At 34.8% G+C, this 15,251-nt stretch overlaps 5 protein-coding genes across 11 annotated transcripts; 2 read left to right on the top strand and 3 right to left on the bottom strand.

Moving 5' to 3' along the window:
• Positions 1–354: 354 nt before the first annotated feature.
• Positions 355–1,270, top strand: LOC132700838 (guanine nucleotide-binding protein subunit gamma-1-like). The gene has a single exon (XM_060668405.1). The coding sequence runs from the start codon at positions 632–634 to the stop codon at positions 842–844; it is 213 nt and encodes a 70-aa protein (XP_060524388.1). The 5' UTR covers positions 355–631; the 3' UTR covers positions 845–1,270.
• Positions 1,271–1,472: 202 nt separating this feature from the next.
• LOC132700303 (protein Son) lies at positions 1,473–5,231 on the bottom strand. Of its 4 annotated transcripts, none has more exons than XM_060667494.1 (6): positions 3,895–5,231; positions 3,524–3,841; positions 3,356–3,466; positions 3,191–3,304; positions 1,667–2,008; positions 1,473–1,617 (listed from the first exon to the last, which is right to left on the bottom strand). In XM_060667494.1, the coding sequence occupies exons 1-6, from the start codon at positions 5,170–5,172 to the stop codon at positions 1,507–1,509; spliced, it is 2,274 nt and encodes a 757-aa protein (XP_060523477.1). In that variant the 5' UTR covers positions 5,173–5,231; the 3' UTR covers positions 1,473–1,506. The 4 variants fall into 4 exon arrangements, with proteins under 4 accessions (XP_060523477.1, XP_060523478.1, XP_060523479.1 ...); XM_060667495.1 differs by having other exon boundaries at positions 3,533–3,841; XM_060667497.1 differs by lacking the exon at positions 1,473–1,617 and adding an exon at positions 2,087–2,163 and having other exon boundaries at positions 1,869–2,008.
• A 323-nt stretch (positions 5,232–5,554) lies between these two features.
• On the top strand, positions 5,555–14,699 carry LOC132700304 (nose resistant to fluoxetine protein 6-like). 4 transcript variants are annotated; one of them, XM_060667501.1, is made up of 13 exons: positions 5,555–5,666; positions 5,729–5,835; positions 9,251–9,460; positions 9,525–9,730; positions 9,780–10,041; positions 10,099–10,301; positions 10,854–11,017; positions 13,131–13,299; positions 13,361–13,554; positions 13,604–13,733; positions 14,034–14,223; positions 14,288–14,430; positions 14,489–14,699. In XM_060667501.1, the coding sequence occupies exons 3-13, from the start codon at positions 9,316–9,318 to the stop codon at positions 14,609–14,611; spliced, it is 1,929 nt and encodes a 642-aa protein (XP_060523484.1). In that variant the 5' UTR covers positions 5,555–5,666; positions 5,729–5,835; positions 9,251–9,315; the 3' UTR covers positions 14,612–14,699. The 4 variants fall into 4 exon arrangements, with proteins under 4 accessions (XP_060523484.1, XP_060523483.1, XP_060523482.1 ...); XM_060667500.1 differs by lacking the exons at positions 5,555–5,666; positions 5,729–5,835 and adding an exon at positions 8,784–8,911; XM_060667499.1 differs by lacking the exons at positions 5,555–5,666; positions 5,729–5,835 and adding an exon at positions 8,784–9,114 and having other exon boundaries at positions 10,102–10,301.
• Positions 6,962–8,131, bottom strand: LOC132700306 (uncharacterized). The gene is made up of 2 exons (XM_060667504.1): positions 7,718–8,131; positions 6,962–7,657 (listed from the first exon to the last, which is right to left on the bottom strand). Exons 1-2 carry the CDS (start codon positions 8,129–8,131, stop codon positions 6,962–6,964), a joined length of 1,110 nt encoding a protein of 369 aa, XP_060523487.1.
• Positions 11,136–13,121, bottom strand: LOC132700305 (RNA polymerase II-associated factor 1 homolog). Its single transcript, XM_060667503.1, has 2 exons — positions 12,846–13,121; positions 11,136–12,789 (listed from the first exon to the last, which is right to left on the bottom strand). Exons 1-2 carry the CDS (start codon positions 12,914–12,916, stop codon positions 11,205–11,207), a joined length of 1,656 nt encoding a protein of 551 aa, XP_060523486.1. The 5' UTR covers positions 12,917–13,121; the 3' UTR covers positions 11,136–11,204.
• Positions 14,700–15,251: the final 552 nt, after the last annotated feature.

Here is a 15,251-nt window from a genome sequence, read left to right as displayed (position 1 = left end):
AGTAGATAATATTGGTTAGATTATGTTAATTGTTTGGTTTATATTAATTGCTACCTTTCATTATGAACCAAGGCAACTTTGATCCATTATCTCCTGTGAGAACTAATAAATATAGGAAAAAGAATGCTTCAAAGTGAACTTTTTATTTCAGAGCAATCTTTGGGTCGGAATAGAGACTATAAACAAATGGACCAATAACGTAAATTTTATTTCTATAAATTCACAACGGGCAAACGGTATTTGTGTGCCGAATTATTTTTAATAAAAGGCTGTTTTAGTTTTGTCCAGTTAAAGAAATTGTCGCTTGTATCACACGTTGTGACGTTATACGCAGTTACGCTACTTGTTCTATTCTATGAAAGCCAATATTTGAGCAATTTGCATAAGCAATCGGTGGATTTAGTTTCTGGTCTATGGGACTGTGGTGAAATTAGGGAGGATATAGTCAATTACGTTAATGTTGAGCTGTTTTTGAGCGAGTTTTTTGAGAACGTTAAATTTAGCAGTGGCAGCAGATTGTGTATGCAGAACATCGCGTAAATAACCATCTGGGTGACAGTCCGCCCATTTTTTTTGTCTGGTCGCTAGTGGAACCGAAGTTTTCATCATAACGCTGTCAGATACTGCGTTGATGGACATGGTTGTTTCAAACTTGCAGCAGCAACGTGCAGTTACGGAACAATTGCGTCGCGAAGCAGCGATCAAAAGAATGCCAGTTTCATTAGCCGTAAAAGACATAATAAAATATGTGACAGAACACGAACAGGACGACTGTCTGGTTGTGGGCTTCTCAAGTCAGCGGGTCAACCCATTTCGAGAAAAAACTCCGTGCGCCTTGTTGTAGTTGTATGAGTAATTTAGATCAGTAAGCTACTAGTGGGACTCAAGTCATCAATAGTATTTTAAAAATAGTATGTTGAATTCAACACTCATGTTTGGCCTTTGGATGAAAATTTGATGTGCAACAATTCAAAATTAATTAATAATTGAAAGTGTCATTTGGGATAGAAAATTTGAAAATCTAAAAGTATTCCTATTTCTAATTACTGAACAGAGGTCTATTTTGTAATCCAATTTTTTTAAACAACTGTATAAATTAAAAATTAAGAACTCCATTGGCAAAAAGTTGACCCAATTTCTCTCAAAAAATGTATATTTGTTGTTAGTATCTGATCTACTAAATTGCTAAAACTATGAGTCTGTTATATATTTTCAGAGAACAGTTCTATGGTTTATGTTTATCATTTACAATAAAGTAATATTTAGCGTATTACGGTGTATTTTTCCAATTTTTAATGCTCCAAATGTACAATTTTTGATTTAGGTGTAGAATGCCTTTATCTGTATTCTTGTCTTCGATTTTGCTGCAACATTAAACAAAAAAAATGCCTTAAAAATTCAATTCAGTGAAAAGTTTGAATGTCTGGCAAGACAAGGGTACTTTTGCCTTAACAAAATAAAATCATCATGGATCAACTATAAACTATATTTTTCTTATTGTACAGTTTAAGGTAAAAGTCCTATCTGTTGTAGGGCTATAGTAGCTGCTACAGCCTTAGCTTCTTTTTTATTGGCGCTGGCTACATTGGGTTTGTATTCTACCCCATTAACTATAACCTGTAAAAAAAAAAAACTATTCTACCTTGTTAGTGTATAAAACGATTACTTTAAACAGGAAATTTTTCTTGTGATCAGGACCACATTCAAACTCCAAAATGTACTGAGGTGCGCCAATTTTCTTCTTTGACGTATATTCGCCAAGCAATGAGACAGGATGTTTTCCTTGTAGATTCTTGACAGTTGGTCCTTTGATTTTTTTTTTAACACTTTGTTTACTCTCTTCCTCATTGGCAACTAAACCTCGCTTGTCCAACTTCACTTCCAACAATAGAGGTTCCAGAGCACCAGTCTTTTCTTTGCCTAATCCTTCACCAGGTTTCCAACCCATTTTCTGTAGGAGATGCATACCCATACCACCAGAAACTGGCGCTGCAGTTTGCAACTGGTCCTAATTTAACAAAGCAACAAACGCTTGAGCTGAACATAGATACGTTTTGGTTATCATATTTCAGATTTCAACACTTACCAACCTTCCGTATCTGCTCAAAAAAGTGAGAAAATCCGATGGGGCAACATCAATTCGATAACTCTAACAAAACAGGCCTAAAACAAATTTTCAGGTAGCAGATCATAAACTAAAAGCATAGCTTTTAGTTTATGATAGCATAGCATTTAGTTTACCAAATCTCCAAGACAACCAATCAGTTAGCAAAAAAAATTAAGTGAAACAAGCCTGTGAAAAAGGCATTAGGGTAAGGTGAAATTGTTTCAATTAAAGTTTTAATTTAAATATAGCTGCTGTAAGAGTTCTTATCAATTTGGTAGGTACATGTGGAGTATTCGGGAAAATGAAGGCAATTCATTCGATTTAGATAACACACAAAATAACATAGGAAGTTAAAAACAATAGACAATAATACTTGTGGCAACACGATTAGTACAAATTGAGAGGAGAGATCCAGATCATTACATGAGCAAATTTTTAATTGTTACATTTGGTGACAAATTATTAACAAAACATGTTTTTGTTAAATCAGCACAATACTAAAATCGTGCCCTTGAAATATTTAGTTTTTTTACACTTTAATTCTTATATGTTTAACATCCTCTACCCTAAAAGCTGTAAACAAACAAGCATTTTCCGGCAAGCTTGTAGTCTGTAAGGATGTTAAAACATATATATGCATTAATGTGTAAAAGTTAGTTTTGGTAAAATGTTACAATTTCTTTAACATGTAAATATAAATCAGTACTGAAGACAAAATTTTTAACTAGTTATATTATTTTTGTGTTTTATCTAAGCAGATGGATAGTCCACATTTTCTTGGACACCCTGTATAAAGCAACTTTTATAAGGCACAGATTTCATCTCTTGCATCAGAAATGATCTGCACCTTGGACCTATTCTTTATGAACACAAGTTCAAAAAGAACTGTACAAAAATGTTCCTGAAAATTTGTCTGAGCCCTGAAAAAGTAAACAATTTTTGCTTTACACACAAATAACTTCATCAAATACAATGTTGGGGTGGTTGAATATTTCCTTTACCACAATTAAGATGTGCTTGTTGAAGTAAATTTTAGGATCTAGGCTCTGAAATTTAAACTAAGTCATTAAATTATTGAAGCACCTTCTTGGCCCAGGCTTGGTATCCTGAAGCTAGCTCTGTTTGGGACATTATCTGTGCTCCAGTTGAGCCTGTGAACTGACCAAATTGCTGTTTGCTTTCGGCCCACGATTTCATCTAAAACTTAAGAATTGTGTTTGTTGCTAAAAGAAGGCATGTAAAAATTACTTCTTGAGTAGATTTGTACATTTGAGAAAGAGCTTGGACATCATTGGGGTTTTCTTGCAACTTTCTCATAGCTGTCAATCTCTGGGAAACAATAGACCCGATATCTGATGACTAAAACAAATAAAAAAATATATTTTCTACACCGTATATCAAAAATTTAACATTTACTTCTGTTATTTGTATAGGGGTGGCCTCTGGTACTGGAGGTGCGGGTATTTCCACAATTGGTACTATAGTTGGCGAAGAAAGAGGTGGGAGAGGCTTAACAGTGGCAACTGGCGCCTCTGCGCCTTTTCTGCTTGCAATAGGTTCTGTGGGAAGCACCACTTTGGGTTTAACATTTTCCACAGACTTTTGAATGGAAGATGGCGCGACTGGTATCCATTCCTCATTAACCCGATGCTGTTGTCCACTGCTTACTGGAAACTGCATCCTCAGTTCAGTGGTTCGTTCTTGGGTAGTTTTTGTGGGTAATGGTACTGAATTCTAAACAAATCATGGTTAACTTGAAAAATACGAAAAATTATTGCAGTATTAACCTTGATATTAATTGTAATGGAAGTTGGCCTATCTTTAATCTGAAATGGATGATGGAATAGCTCATCAGTGTCACTGCCATTCCCTGACAAACTAGACAGTTCACCTAACTCTTCTTTTTTAGACAATGACTTACAAAAGTCTGTCAATTCTTCTATAGTCTTGCCACCAGATTTAATAGCTGCTATGACTTTTTCCTGAGCTTGTGGACCCAATGCTAGTGCTCCAGGGAGATTGCCTGATTTCATCATTAGAATAGCATTCCTACGAGCAATTTCCAATAGCTTTTTTTTGTCTATATAAGAAGAATCACTCTCCCTATGTCTTTCTCTGGACCGACTTTTATCTCTGTTTCTTCTATATTTATCCCTTGTTAATTGTTCACTATCTTTGTATCTACTCCTATAATTTGAATCATCCCTGAATCTGCTCTTATAAAAGTTATCATTTGAATTATTTCTATATGTTCTATGTTCTCTTGATGTTTCTCTATTTCTTTCGCGACTCCTCTGACCACAGTCGCGCACCTGTTCTTTAGAAACATGTTTACTACTTGATTCCGGAGATTTGCTATATTTAATTTTATTACGTAAATCTTGAGATTTTTTTTCTCTGCTCCTGCTACGATGTCTACTAATACTTCGCCTCTTCTTGTCTGATTTCTTTTCTTTATGTTTGCTTTTTTTGTGCTTCTTGTCAATTAATTCCCTCTCATCCTTTTTATAAGGTTTTGTTGGAGTTGCTCCCTTATTTTTACTTCTATGGTGTTGTCCCTCTTTTTGTACAATTGCCTGCTTGATTTCTTTGATTTCAGCAGTCAATGAAGTTCCCTCAATTTTAATTTTCTTCTCCGCTACATTTTTTTCTTGTTTTATCAGTATCTCAGCCAAATCAATTTCAGTTTCATTTGATGACAAACTATTTGAACGTTTCCTCTTTTTATTCTTTTTGTGTTTCTTGTCTTTATCTTTGTGTTTGTGTTTCCTTTTGCTCTTCTTAATTTTCTTGTGAGTCTCGCCTTTAATTTTTTTTTCCTTTTTAACAATTACTGGAGGCTCAGCGTCGAAGGTACTAAAAAGTTCAGATAAAATTTGCATTGATGATTTTTTTGATTCCTCAACATCTTCTTGTATTTTAGGTTTCTGAGCATCTTTCTCTATTTTAGGTTCCTTAATAGCTGTCTCTAATTTATGTTCCTCAGCATTCTTCTTTCTTTTCGTTTCTTCGGCATTTTTCTCCAGCTTGGGTTCAATTGTCGAGTTTTCACTAACAATGGACATGTTCAATATTACCTCAATAAAAATTATTTGATAAAGTCAAAATATTTAGCTACAAACATTACAAAGTACAAACCACAGAACATTTACAAAAAACTTTGCTCCTGTCTATGTTCTATATATCACAGACGATAGACAAATAAATATGGTTGCAACACAACACTTTAAAAACTTATTTACTTATTTGCATTCATGCGTATATATATTTTTTTCTACTCCGATCTGTAAAATGACTGATTACACACCGATCCAACGTGCGGGAAGCGCTACTTTACCACTTCGGTTTGGTTTCCAACGGATGAGCCACTTCGGATATTTCCGGGATTTTACCGCACGGGTTTGGAGGCAATCGGATGTTTTCGGAGGTATTTCCCACTCCTTGAATTGTGACGTTTGTCAATTCTGACGGCCATGTCAGTGAATGAATTCGTGTGGTTTTGCGAAAATGTACCCAAAAACTAATGGTCGTAGAAAAAGTATAGTATGTAACACGTTAGGTAAACTTTTTTATCTACTCCCGTCTGTAAAATACCTAATTACACACCGATCTAACGTGCAGGAAGTGTGACTTTACCACGTCAGTTTCGTTTCCCACGGTTTCGAGCCACTCCGGACATTTCCGGGATTTTACCGTACGGGTTTGGGGACAATCGGATGTTTTCGGAGGTATTTCTCACGCTTTAAATTTTGACGTCTGTCAATTCTGACGGTCATGTCAGTGAATGTAATAGTGTTGTTTTGCGAAAATGTACTCAAAAACCAACGGTTGTAGAAAAAGTATACTATGCAACATGTTCGGAAAACTTTTTAATTTGTTTATTAAAAATGCGCTCCGCTGCGCTCCGGTCGTGTCAAATAAACTCGTAAGTCAAATGCCGTTTACCGCACTTGTTGCATAATTTACTATTAAACTTTTGAATTTGTTGTTTAGTGTAAGACGTTCATTATAAATTAATAGCAATTCAAAAACAATGTCCTTGCTTATAACTATAGGAAATTTAACCGCATTCGTTAAAAAGTCTTCGGTTTTTAACGTAAAAAGTTAACCTTTTAAAATTGTTGTAACCAATTAAAAAATAATGGAAAATATAAATGCAAATTTTAGGGAAAAATCTATGAACTTTCATGGCAGCTGTTTTCATAAAGTACCATTGAGCTTTCATCGTTTTGAAAAAAAAAGTTAACTTGCAGTATCTTCATATCTAATAATAGTATATTATTTAACGAGCGTATTATGAAGGCCATAATAAACGAGGATGATTTATAAAACGAGCCGCTTGCGGCGAGTGTTATAATCATCTGAGTTTATTATGGTCCATAATACTCGAGTCAAATACTATACTTTATCTACAACCATCCACTTATATAGGGTACCTCACCGGAATTGAAATGTGTCATTTTATTGTGAAAAAAAACTATACATGGGAGAAACCTGAAAATTCGGTAGGAAGCTAATGCTGATGGCAGAGCAATTCAGCTAGAATATTCTCAAGATGGTGGCACTTCCGGTTAGGCCGGAAGTGGATGTTAACTTGCTTTATATGAAATGGAACATAATATCATACATTTTTAGATTCTACCATTCACTCAATATCAACACTGGTTACTGTTTATGTATGCTGTTTATGTTATATGTTTATGTGTTATGAGTTGTGATGTAATAAGGAATAAATTCAATGAAAGTCCTGGATTGAACATTTAATAAGTTTAATAATATTTAATTAACATTTACACTTCAGCACACAATTATTTTTAAATTGACGCTTAATAGGATCATTATGTATTACTCTGTCTATTTCATAAAATTGATTGTTATATTAGGGCAGTTATTGAAATTCATCGTAGTTGGTGTAGTACCAATACTAATGTCCGTGGTGTCTTTACTAATCGAAAAAGTGTTATGAGAAGATTCGCTCGTAATAGTAGACATACCTGGATATTGTGAGGGGGTAGAAACAAAAGTACTGTTATTAATATTACAATTAGGGTTGATTTGACTTAATATTTTAGTAGCTGCATCGGTCTTGTTCTTCTGCGAGTCTGCAATATAGCCTTCAGCTACAGAAGCCGACTTCCAGCCTCCGTGGCGCTTCAGAGCTGTCATACTTGCCCCTGCGTCGACATACAATGTGGCTGAAGATCGTCGTAGACAGTGCCCGGTATATCTTTCTGGGTTTTTGATTTGTAAGAAACTTGCAATTTCTCTGCCCATTTTGGCAAACTTGTTAATGCCGATAACTTGTTTTGTGCATTTTCCATTTTGAAAATTCATAAAAAAAGAATCTGATGCATTTGGCAGTCTCAGATTTGCATATTTTTTAACAATATCATGGAACTTCTCAGTAATAGTAAAATTCCTAGGGATCTTGGTCTTCGTAACGGGAACTATTACTCTAGTGCAACCTTCATAAAATGTAACGTGTTGTATTTTCATTGCATGTAGTTCATTTGAGCGGCATGCACCCATCACTCCCATAATTAATGCAACCTAAAAAATTAACACCTCTTGGTAAATACCGTAGGTATGTAACGTCTTATCATTCCTTACCTTTGTAGCCAAATATTTTGTATCAGGAGCTTCATAAATAAATTTATTTATTTCCTGTCCGGTAAATGCCTTAGATTTTTTGGGTTGATAGCCTTCTGATTGTCTTTTTAATAAAGCATGTAGCTTCGCGTAGTGGTCGATCTTGACATTGTGTTTAATATAAAGTGTGCTTTTCAGCATGGAATAAAACGTCCACAAGGAGGACGACTTATACTTTTTAGCCAATTCTTTGAAATACACTAATAATGTATCTTCAGAGAAGGAGGTGGCCTTGTTTCTTGATCGCCAATCCATGAAATTGTTGTAGGCAATTTCATAATTGTTTCTTGATTTCTTGGGAAGTAAATCCAGAGACGCAGCTTCCGCTGCCGCTCGAATTTCCGGGGGTGTTAGTACTTCGTTTTCAGAATCCATTTTTATTAAATCTTATGTTTTAATTGCAAGGCGAAATTTTAAAGCTTCTCTATATGAATATTATTTACTTTACAATTATTATTTCATGAAAGAAAATGTTTGTATTCACGATGAGCGTCGCGTCGGGTAAGCTGTCGCTATGGATACCCGCTGCGCGCTGTCAGATTTAGCCTGCACGGCCTACTAATTCTTTTTAATTATTGTCATATTGGTTTGTATTTTTTGAACTGTTTTTGAATAATAGAATTGAATTGGTAACGTGTGTATGACTTTAATATGGGTAACTTTATAGTAAATTTTCATAAAAATAATAAATGAAATGTGTGAATTCTGCGCCGATTAATTGAAGCCCGGATTATTAAGAATTCCAGAATATTTTATTACACTTGTTGTTTTATGATATAATTACACTTGTTTTTTTATGATATAATTACACTTGTTGTATTATGCGTAGCATAATACTCTCACTGTCAGAAGTATTATGCGTCTATTATTAAATGGTTGTAGATAAAATCAATTAATGATATATTTTTATGCATTGGATGGATCGATTTAAAATCCTTTCTGTATATTTGTTTTTATAATTACATTGTTTACGTCTTTTAATCGCTGTACATGTTTCCTCTATTGGAAAAAATGAAATGCAAATTTAACCAGTAGTACTAAAAAAAGAAAAAATAAGTGAATGCATCAGGTTACTGGGGCGCATTATTAATTTTGCGTTATTATTTGAACTATGTCAATGTCGTTTGGACCTGGTATAACCATTTGTATATTTAGGTGCATAATAATTATGGATTTCGAAACGGAATTTGTAAGCGTTATATACGCAAACTATAAGCGGTGTTAGATTAGTTTAATAATACCATCGAAAATGCGAATCGGTTTGTGTTTGGTGGTGGCATTTGTTTGCGCCTGCGAATGCAGATTTAATTTTTCTAATACACAAAATTACAATAATATTAACGAAACATGTAGTAGTAGTAAGTATAGAAACCATTTTATATGTGTTAGTAAACTTTGTGTAAATATCGAAAGATTTATGCTTAAAATGTTAATTCGTGTACCTATTATATGTAGGAATAAAAATTTTTGTTTTTAAAATTGACTGAATTGCAGGATATTTTACGAAATTTAACGAAACATTGACGATTGCTCAGCCGGTTTATACTATTCCGGCGAAAATGAATATTTCCGATATTTTTCATATGTGGCACAGTTTTCCTGTGCAAGTGTTAGAAACATCCAGAGCGGTTTCCTCGCGATGCGCGACGGGTTACAAAAAATACCTGGCAAAATTGATCGAAGGCGATCTCAAGGCTTTAAAGAGTGAGTATAAAAGGCGAACTTATTTTTTTCTACGTAGGGAATAAAAATATTTTCGTTAAACCAGTGTTTGATGCAACTGCTAAATTGCCCTCGGGATTGCTAAGGGGTAATGTAAATCAGTATGGCGATTTCGACGAATGCTTAGAAGTCGAAGAGGCTCAATATTGTTTAATTGAGCTCGATTTGAGCGCGCTTTGGAAAAAATCAAATCTTTCCGAATATAGACACTTGGTCCACTCCCATTTTAGTATAAAAGAGACCTTCGACGATGTAAGAGCAAACATTTTGTTTTGTGCATATGTAACTTTTTTCTTACTAGCCCGGGCACCGAGTACCTGGCTTTAACATAGTAAGGTGGGGATTTTGTATACCAAAAGGGTGCAACGGCAGAGATTTGAGTGATTCTCTAAGGAAAACATTGGGCGTGAAGGCTAGAGCGAGACCTTTCCTGTGTCAGATGTCAATAAAGAAACCTCTTATATTGTCTCTCGGCGATTACGTAGCCAGAATATACTTTTCCATAATTGTCATTTGCATTATCATTTCAACTTTGTACTACGAGAAGCTAGGAAAGAAATATGGTGAGTAGATCAAAAGTCGGATGTCCAATAAATATATTTTATAAACATTTTTCTTAGCAGATAGCAAAATTGTCCAAATGATAATGAGCTTTTCTTTCAAAAAAAATTACAGCCAATTAATAAGAATCAGTGAAAGCATCCAAAATGAATACAAGTCGGTGCACGGTGCTAGGTTTTTGGCTGCTCTGGCTTTATTAATGGCGCATAAAACCATGGCTTTACTGTACAACCCTTACATAAATAGAACGTGGATGACTGAAGTAAATTGGCGTACCTTATTCTAGTGAACTCAATCTAAACTGAGTGGTAACGGCTTGATAAAAATAAGTGAGGCAATTTTTATATTATAAATAAATGGGGATTGTTGTCTGTAAGACATAAGAGTGGGTGTTCTCGTTGTCCAATTGAGTTATCTATCGATATATTATTATTGAAAACAATGTTTTCTCCAAATATTTATATAAATTAAAATTGATTTACTTAAAAATCCAAAATATTTTGTCTTTCTAACGTTTAAAAAAAAATTTGGCCAAAAATCATTAGGCATGTACTTACATATTTCTAAATAATCCTTGTAAAGATATAACACACAGTACAGTATTAACATGAATGACAATGAAAACATTCACAGAATACTAAAAAACAATCCACATTAGTACCGTCTCATTCTAAATAAAATTTATCTCATAAAATCGTCATTGGCTGCAATACCAGAACCCTTCCAGTTCCATAGATCGAGTTCATTGTCTCTAGTAGTTCTTTGATTTTATTGATTTAAGTTAACTTTTAAAACTTGAATCAACTTTTTGTAGACACATTCAATGGAATGGTCAGTTATAGGACGTAATGCAATAATCTTCACCGATGTCTTCTTGCTAATAAGTGGCCTTTTAAATGCGAGTGTGTTATTCAAAGAGTTAGACAAAGGAAATTATTTTATGCATTTTAAAGAGAAAATTTTCAATAGATTGTTTAGGTGAGTAGTACATGATAGTAATAGTGGTGAAAAAATCTAAGGTTTAAATTTCAGTCATAAAGAAAAAGTTTGTTTTCTATAACTATTTAAATAATATTTTAGTACCTAGAAACAAAAAAAAACGTTAATCCAGGTTAATATTCAATAAAATATATTTTTCACACAGGCAATTCTATTGCAAGGTAATTTATTCACTGGCAGATCCAGAAGGCGACGCAGATCTTGATCCAGACCCAGATCTTGATCTGCTGCGTGATCTTGATTCTGACTTAGATCTAGATCGTGACCTTGATACTGACCTGGATCTTGAACCAGACTTTGATCTAGATCGTGACTTACTTTTGGATCTTGATGGTGATTTGCTTTTTGACTTTGACCTAGAATGAGATCTTGAAGGAGATTTGGAAGGTGACCGTGACCGTGAGGGGGATTTTGATTGTGATCTTGATCGCGAACCCGATCTGGATGCACTGGCAGATCGAGATCTTGACTTTGACTTTGACTTGGATCGGGAACGGGACCTTGATGTAGACTTAGATCTGGAACGGGATTTTCTTGAATCTTTAGATGATCTGGACGACGCCCGAGACTGTCTTCCCTCTTCATTGCTTTCATTACCACTATCTTTAGCTTTTTCATTTTTCTCTTGTTCTGATTCCCCTTGACTTTCATTGCCCTGTTCATTTTCCTCTTCAATCTCTTCCAGTTCCAGTTCTTCATCATCGTCACCTGGTGGTTCAAGCTGTTTCTCCCTATATCTTTGCATTCGAAACTCATTGGCATTCATTGGTCTGTGTTTTACAACTAATCTTGTGTTGCTAGGTGCTTGGCCCACTTTTTGCCTCCTTTTACTAAGACGCACTCGGGTCTCAAGCTCATTATAAAAAATACCATCACTTCTAACAACAAAAAAGTAGTTTTCCTCATATCCTTTGCTTGCTTTGCTCTTGACATTCCAGTTGTATTCTCGTGCCATCTTGTATTCATATTCTTCATCATCTTGATAAGGGATGTTATTGGCAAAGTCTTCTCTGCGTTTTCCTAATGTTTCTTCAGTGGGCAGGAAATATGCTACAAACTGTTCACCACTTTCATCCATGACACCCCTTATCATGGCTTGTGACATTTCTTCTATCTGAGCAGGAACCTGTTTACCTACAGGGGCAGGATCTGAGTCGAAGATAACCTGTGCACAAGGATACTTCCACAAATTAAAATCAGGAAATACTGGAAGAATTTCTACAGGAACAACATTTGGTTTACTATAATGCTTTTCAATTGGGGCTTTGGAATCCAAAAAGGTTTTTTCAATTGCTTTGATTTGTGAGTCTCGATCCATATACAATGTTTCATTGTTGAGTGCTTTTTTAATGCTAAATCCAACTTTGGCCTCAACTTTATCCATTGTCTGTGGCTGAAACCGCGTCTGTTCAGTGGATATGTACTCAGTTCTTCTCAGCCATGATACAGATTTTGCATGGTGACGAGATCTTTTAGAATCTTGAGGCGTGAGAATGTCTTCCTCCAGCAATTTCTCATCAGCTGGGTCTAGTTGTGCCCCAGGTTTAACAGTATAAGTATCTTTATCAATCAAATTAATGCTCACCCCCAAATCATGTTCAGTCAGAACTTCATACCTGTAGTTTCTTTCCAGAGATGTCGGATTGTACTGTATAAATCTTGAAGATTCAAATGGATACGATATAAACTTCAAATCGAACGGAATATCGGGCAACGTGTTGCAGTATTTTACCTTGCATATTAAATCGGATCTGCAAATGCAAAGAAAATTAAACAAAAAAAAACAAATTACTATGAGGAGACAGACCTTTTTTCTATCGGTTTTACAGGTCGTTTCTCCACAGAGGGGCTTATGCCGCTCTGTATTGTCGGGGGCATCTTACATTAAAAAAGAAAATATTTATTAAATATACGTCAAAACTAACCTTCCCATATATCAATCTTGGTTAGTCAAAACGAAACATTCAACGACAGTTGACATTGACTGTAATTATAGGAAATGGCTACTTGGTGGTCCAAGTTCTGACGTCATTGGCGGGACAGTTTTCTGAAAATCTATAGCGCTTTTATTTTTTAATTTCTTCTGTTTCAGAATATTACCCAGTTTAATTTCTGTGATATTGTTTTGTACTTATTTGCTTCCTTACTTGGGGTCTGGTCCATTGTGGCCACTGGTTGTAGATCACCATTCAATTTTGTGCAAGAAATACATGTGGAGAAATATGTTTCTAATTCATAATTACTTTGGTTTCGAAAACATGGTAATTATTTAAAAACGAGTAACTCTGAACTAATTTACAAGTTAGTAAATTGATGTTTTAGTGTTTAACTCACACTCATCAGGTTGGAATAGATATGCAGTTATTTCTTGCGACACCCCTTTTCGTATATTTGATTTGGAGATATAAAAGGACCGGATTTTGGATCATCGCCACCTTTGCGGCCCTATCTACAGCTCTCAGATTTTGGGCAACGATGAAATACAACCTCAGCCATTTCGTTCATTTTGGAATCCCGTAAGTTTTTCAACTTAAAAAGAAACGTAACAAAAACTGTTTTCGTTAGAATTTCAAGAATGTTCGACACAGCAAACTATTCGTATATTTTGCCCACTCACAGAGCTACTATTTACTTAATGGGTGTTACTCTAGCGTATGCGCTTCGTTATACTCGCAAACGGCCTTCAATTACTAAGGTTTGTATTTGGGTGTTACACAGGGTGTTTCTAATGTTTTCTTGGATATCTCACAGATTCAGGTTTATATATTCCTATTTAAATTATTTAAGTATTGAAAGATTCCTCAAACAATATTTTTATGACATCATTTTTTGTCGAGATTATCTTTAAAAGTTTTCATCTGGAGAAGTCGAATGTATCTCATGTGCCTCTTTATGAATTAAAAATCTAAAAATTCGTAACGAAGCTTGGACACCCTGTAGATTTTTGTTAAAGTAATGAACAATTCCGTTACAAATCGAACCAAAATATTTACAGGGCCAAACTGCTATAATATGGACACTTCTTTATCTTGTGAGTTTTGGCACCTGGTTCGGACCAATAAATATGTCAGTCCGGACCTACGAATACAACAAATTGCAGGCAGCTTTGTATGGTGCCATTTCACCTATAACGTGGGGGGCGGGGGTGGCCTGGGTAATTTATAGCACCGAACGGGGATTTGGCAGTAAGTAGTTTAAGGTGGTTTTCCACTTTACATCATATTAGAAGCACTCATCGTTCTGTTTTAGGTTGGTTCGCTTATATTTTGAATTGGAAATATTTCGAAGTATTTACTCGTATTGCGTATGCTGTATACTTAGTTCAGTTTCCTGTATTTTTCTACAATGTGGGAATCAGGAGACACGTTGATGAATATAAAAGTTACATGATGGTAAGCCAACATATAATCATATGTAGTCGTGAATTTTTTCAAGCGCTCTTTTTTATAGCTTCCGCCTCTGGAAACTGGAGTAATATTAGGTCTTTCTACGCTTCTTACGTTGTGTATAGACATGCCTTTCCAAAACATTGGTAAAATATGCTTGCTAAAGAAGAGGCGCCATATTAATTAGATTGCCTTTTGCCACTATTAGGGGCCATGTATATTTTAGGATGTTCTTTATAAATGTACAGTATTTGTAATATAATTTATATTTTAAGATATGCAATTTGTGTCTTTTTTGAGTTTAATCATAAAAAAGCTTTGAAATAATTAAGCACAACTACGAACATAGGACTCATAAGAAAAGAAAATTGGAATTAAATATTTACGTTGGATCAAATATCACGCAAAATTACCCAGAATTTTTCTCGTTAGCAGAGATGAGGTAATGTGCATATAATGACATTATTGTATACAGAATTTTTCGCGTTAGCAGAGGAGCGCTAATGTGCATTTAATGACACTATTGTATACAAGATTTTTTCGATTTCACATGACAGAATTTAATGACTGAAGCCAGGTTTTAGGGACACATAGTAAAAATAAGGGTATTTAGGTGTGTTGCTTGTCGTGTTACTGGATTTTTTAGGAGGAAAAAATAATTATATCAATAAGAATTCATGATGCCAGGTGGGCAAATTTAAGCAACTGTTATTTATTAAAGTTATTCATCACTCTTATTTCCCTTATTTTTTCTCATTTGCTAGGCTTTTTTCTACGCAGTCGTGACACATGTCTTGTTGTAAAATTGTCGTCTATTATACATGCAA

This window comes from Cylas formicarius, unplaced genomic scaffold (genome assembly GCF_029955315.1).
Source record: "Cylas formicarius isolate icCylForm1 unplaced genomic scaffold, icCylForm1.1 PGA_scaffold_4__25_contigs__length_36172078, whole genome shotgun sequence".
NCBI classification, from domain to species: Eukaryota; Metazoa; Arthropoda; class Insecta; order Coleoptera; family Brentidae; genus Cylas; species Cylas formicarius.
Note: the sequence above shows the minus strand (reverse complement) of the source record. Positions and strands in the feature narration are given on the sequence as shown.

Bases quoted from the DNA above. Each gene is read 5' to 3' on its own strand.
- LOC132700838 (XM_060668405.1), top strand. From the start codon at position 632: ATGGACATGGTTGTTTCAAACTTGCAGCAGCAACGTGCAGTTACGGAA.
- LOC132700303 (XM_060667494.1), bottom strand. From the start codon at position 5,172: ATGTCCATTGTTAGTGAAAACTCGACAATTGAACCCAAGCTGGAGAAA. The intron at 3,305-3,355 runs GTAATTTTTACA...CTTAAGTTTTAG, and splicing joins TGTACAAATCTACTCAAGAA to ATGAAATCGTGGGCCGAAAG. The intron at 1,618-1,666 runs GTAATCGTTTTA...TTTTTTTTACAG, and splicing joins AGAAAAATTTCCTGTTTAAA to GTTATAGTTAATGGGGTAGA.
- LOC132700306 (XM_060667504.1), bottom strand. From the start codon at position 8,131: ATGGATTCTGAAAACGAAGTACTAACACCCCCGGAAATTCGAGCGGCA. The intron at 7,658-7,717 runs GTAAGGAATGAT...TTAATTTTTTAG, and splicing joins CAAAATATTTGGCTACAAAG to GTTGCATTAATTATGGGAGT.
- LOC132700304 (XM_060667498.1), top strand. From the start codon at position 9,006: ATGCGAATCGGTTTGTGTTTGGTGGTGGCATTTGTTTGCGCCTGCGAA. The intron at 10,302-10,853 runs GTAAATTGGCGT...AACTTTTTGTAG, and splicing joins ATAGAACGTGGATGACTGAA to ACACATTCAATGGAATGGTC. The intron at 14,431-14,488 runs GTAAGCCAACAT...TCTTTTTTATAG, and splicing joins AATATAAAAGTTACATGATG to CTTCCGCCTCTGGAAACTGG.
- LOC132700305 (XM_060667503.1), bottom strand. From the start codon at position 12,916: ATGCCCCCGACAATACAGAGCGGCATAAGCCCCTCTGTGGAGAAACGA. The intron at 12,790-12,845 runs GTCTGTCTCCTC...TTGCATTTGCAG, and splicing joins GTAAAACCGATAGAAAAAAG to ATCCGATTTAATATGCAAGG.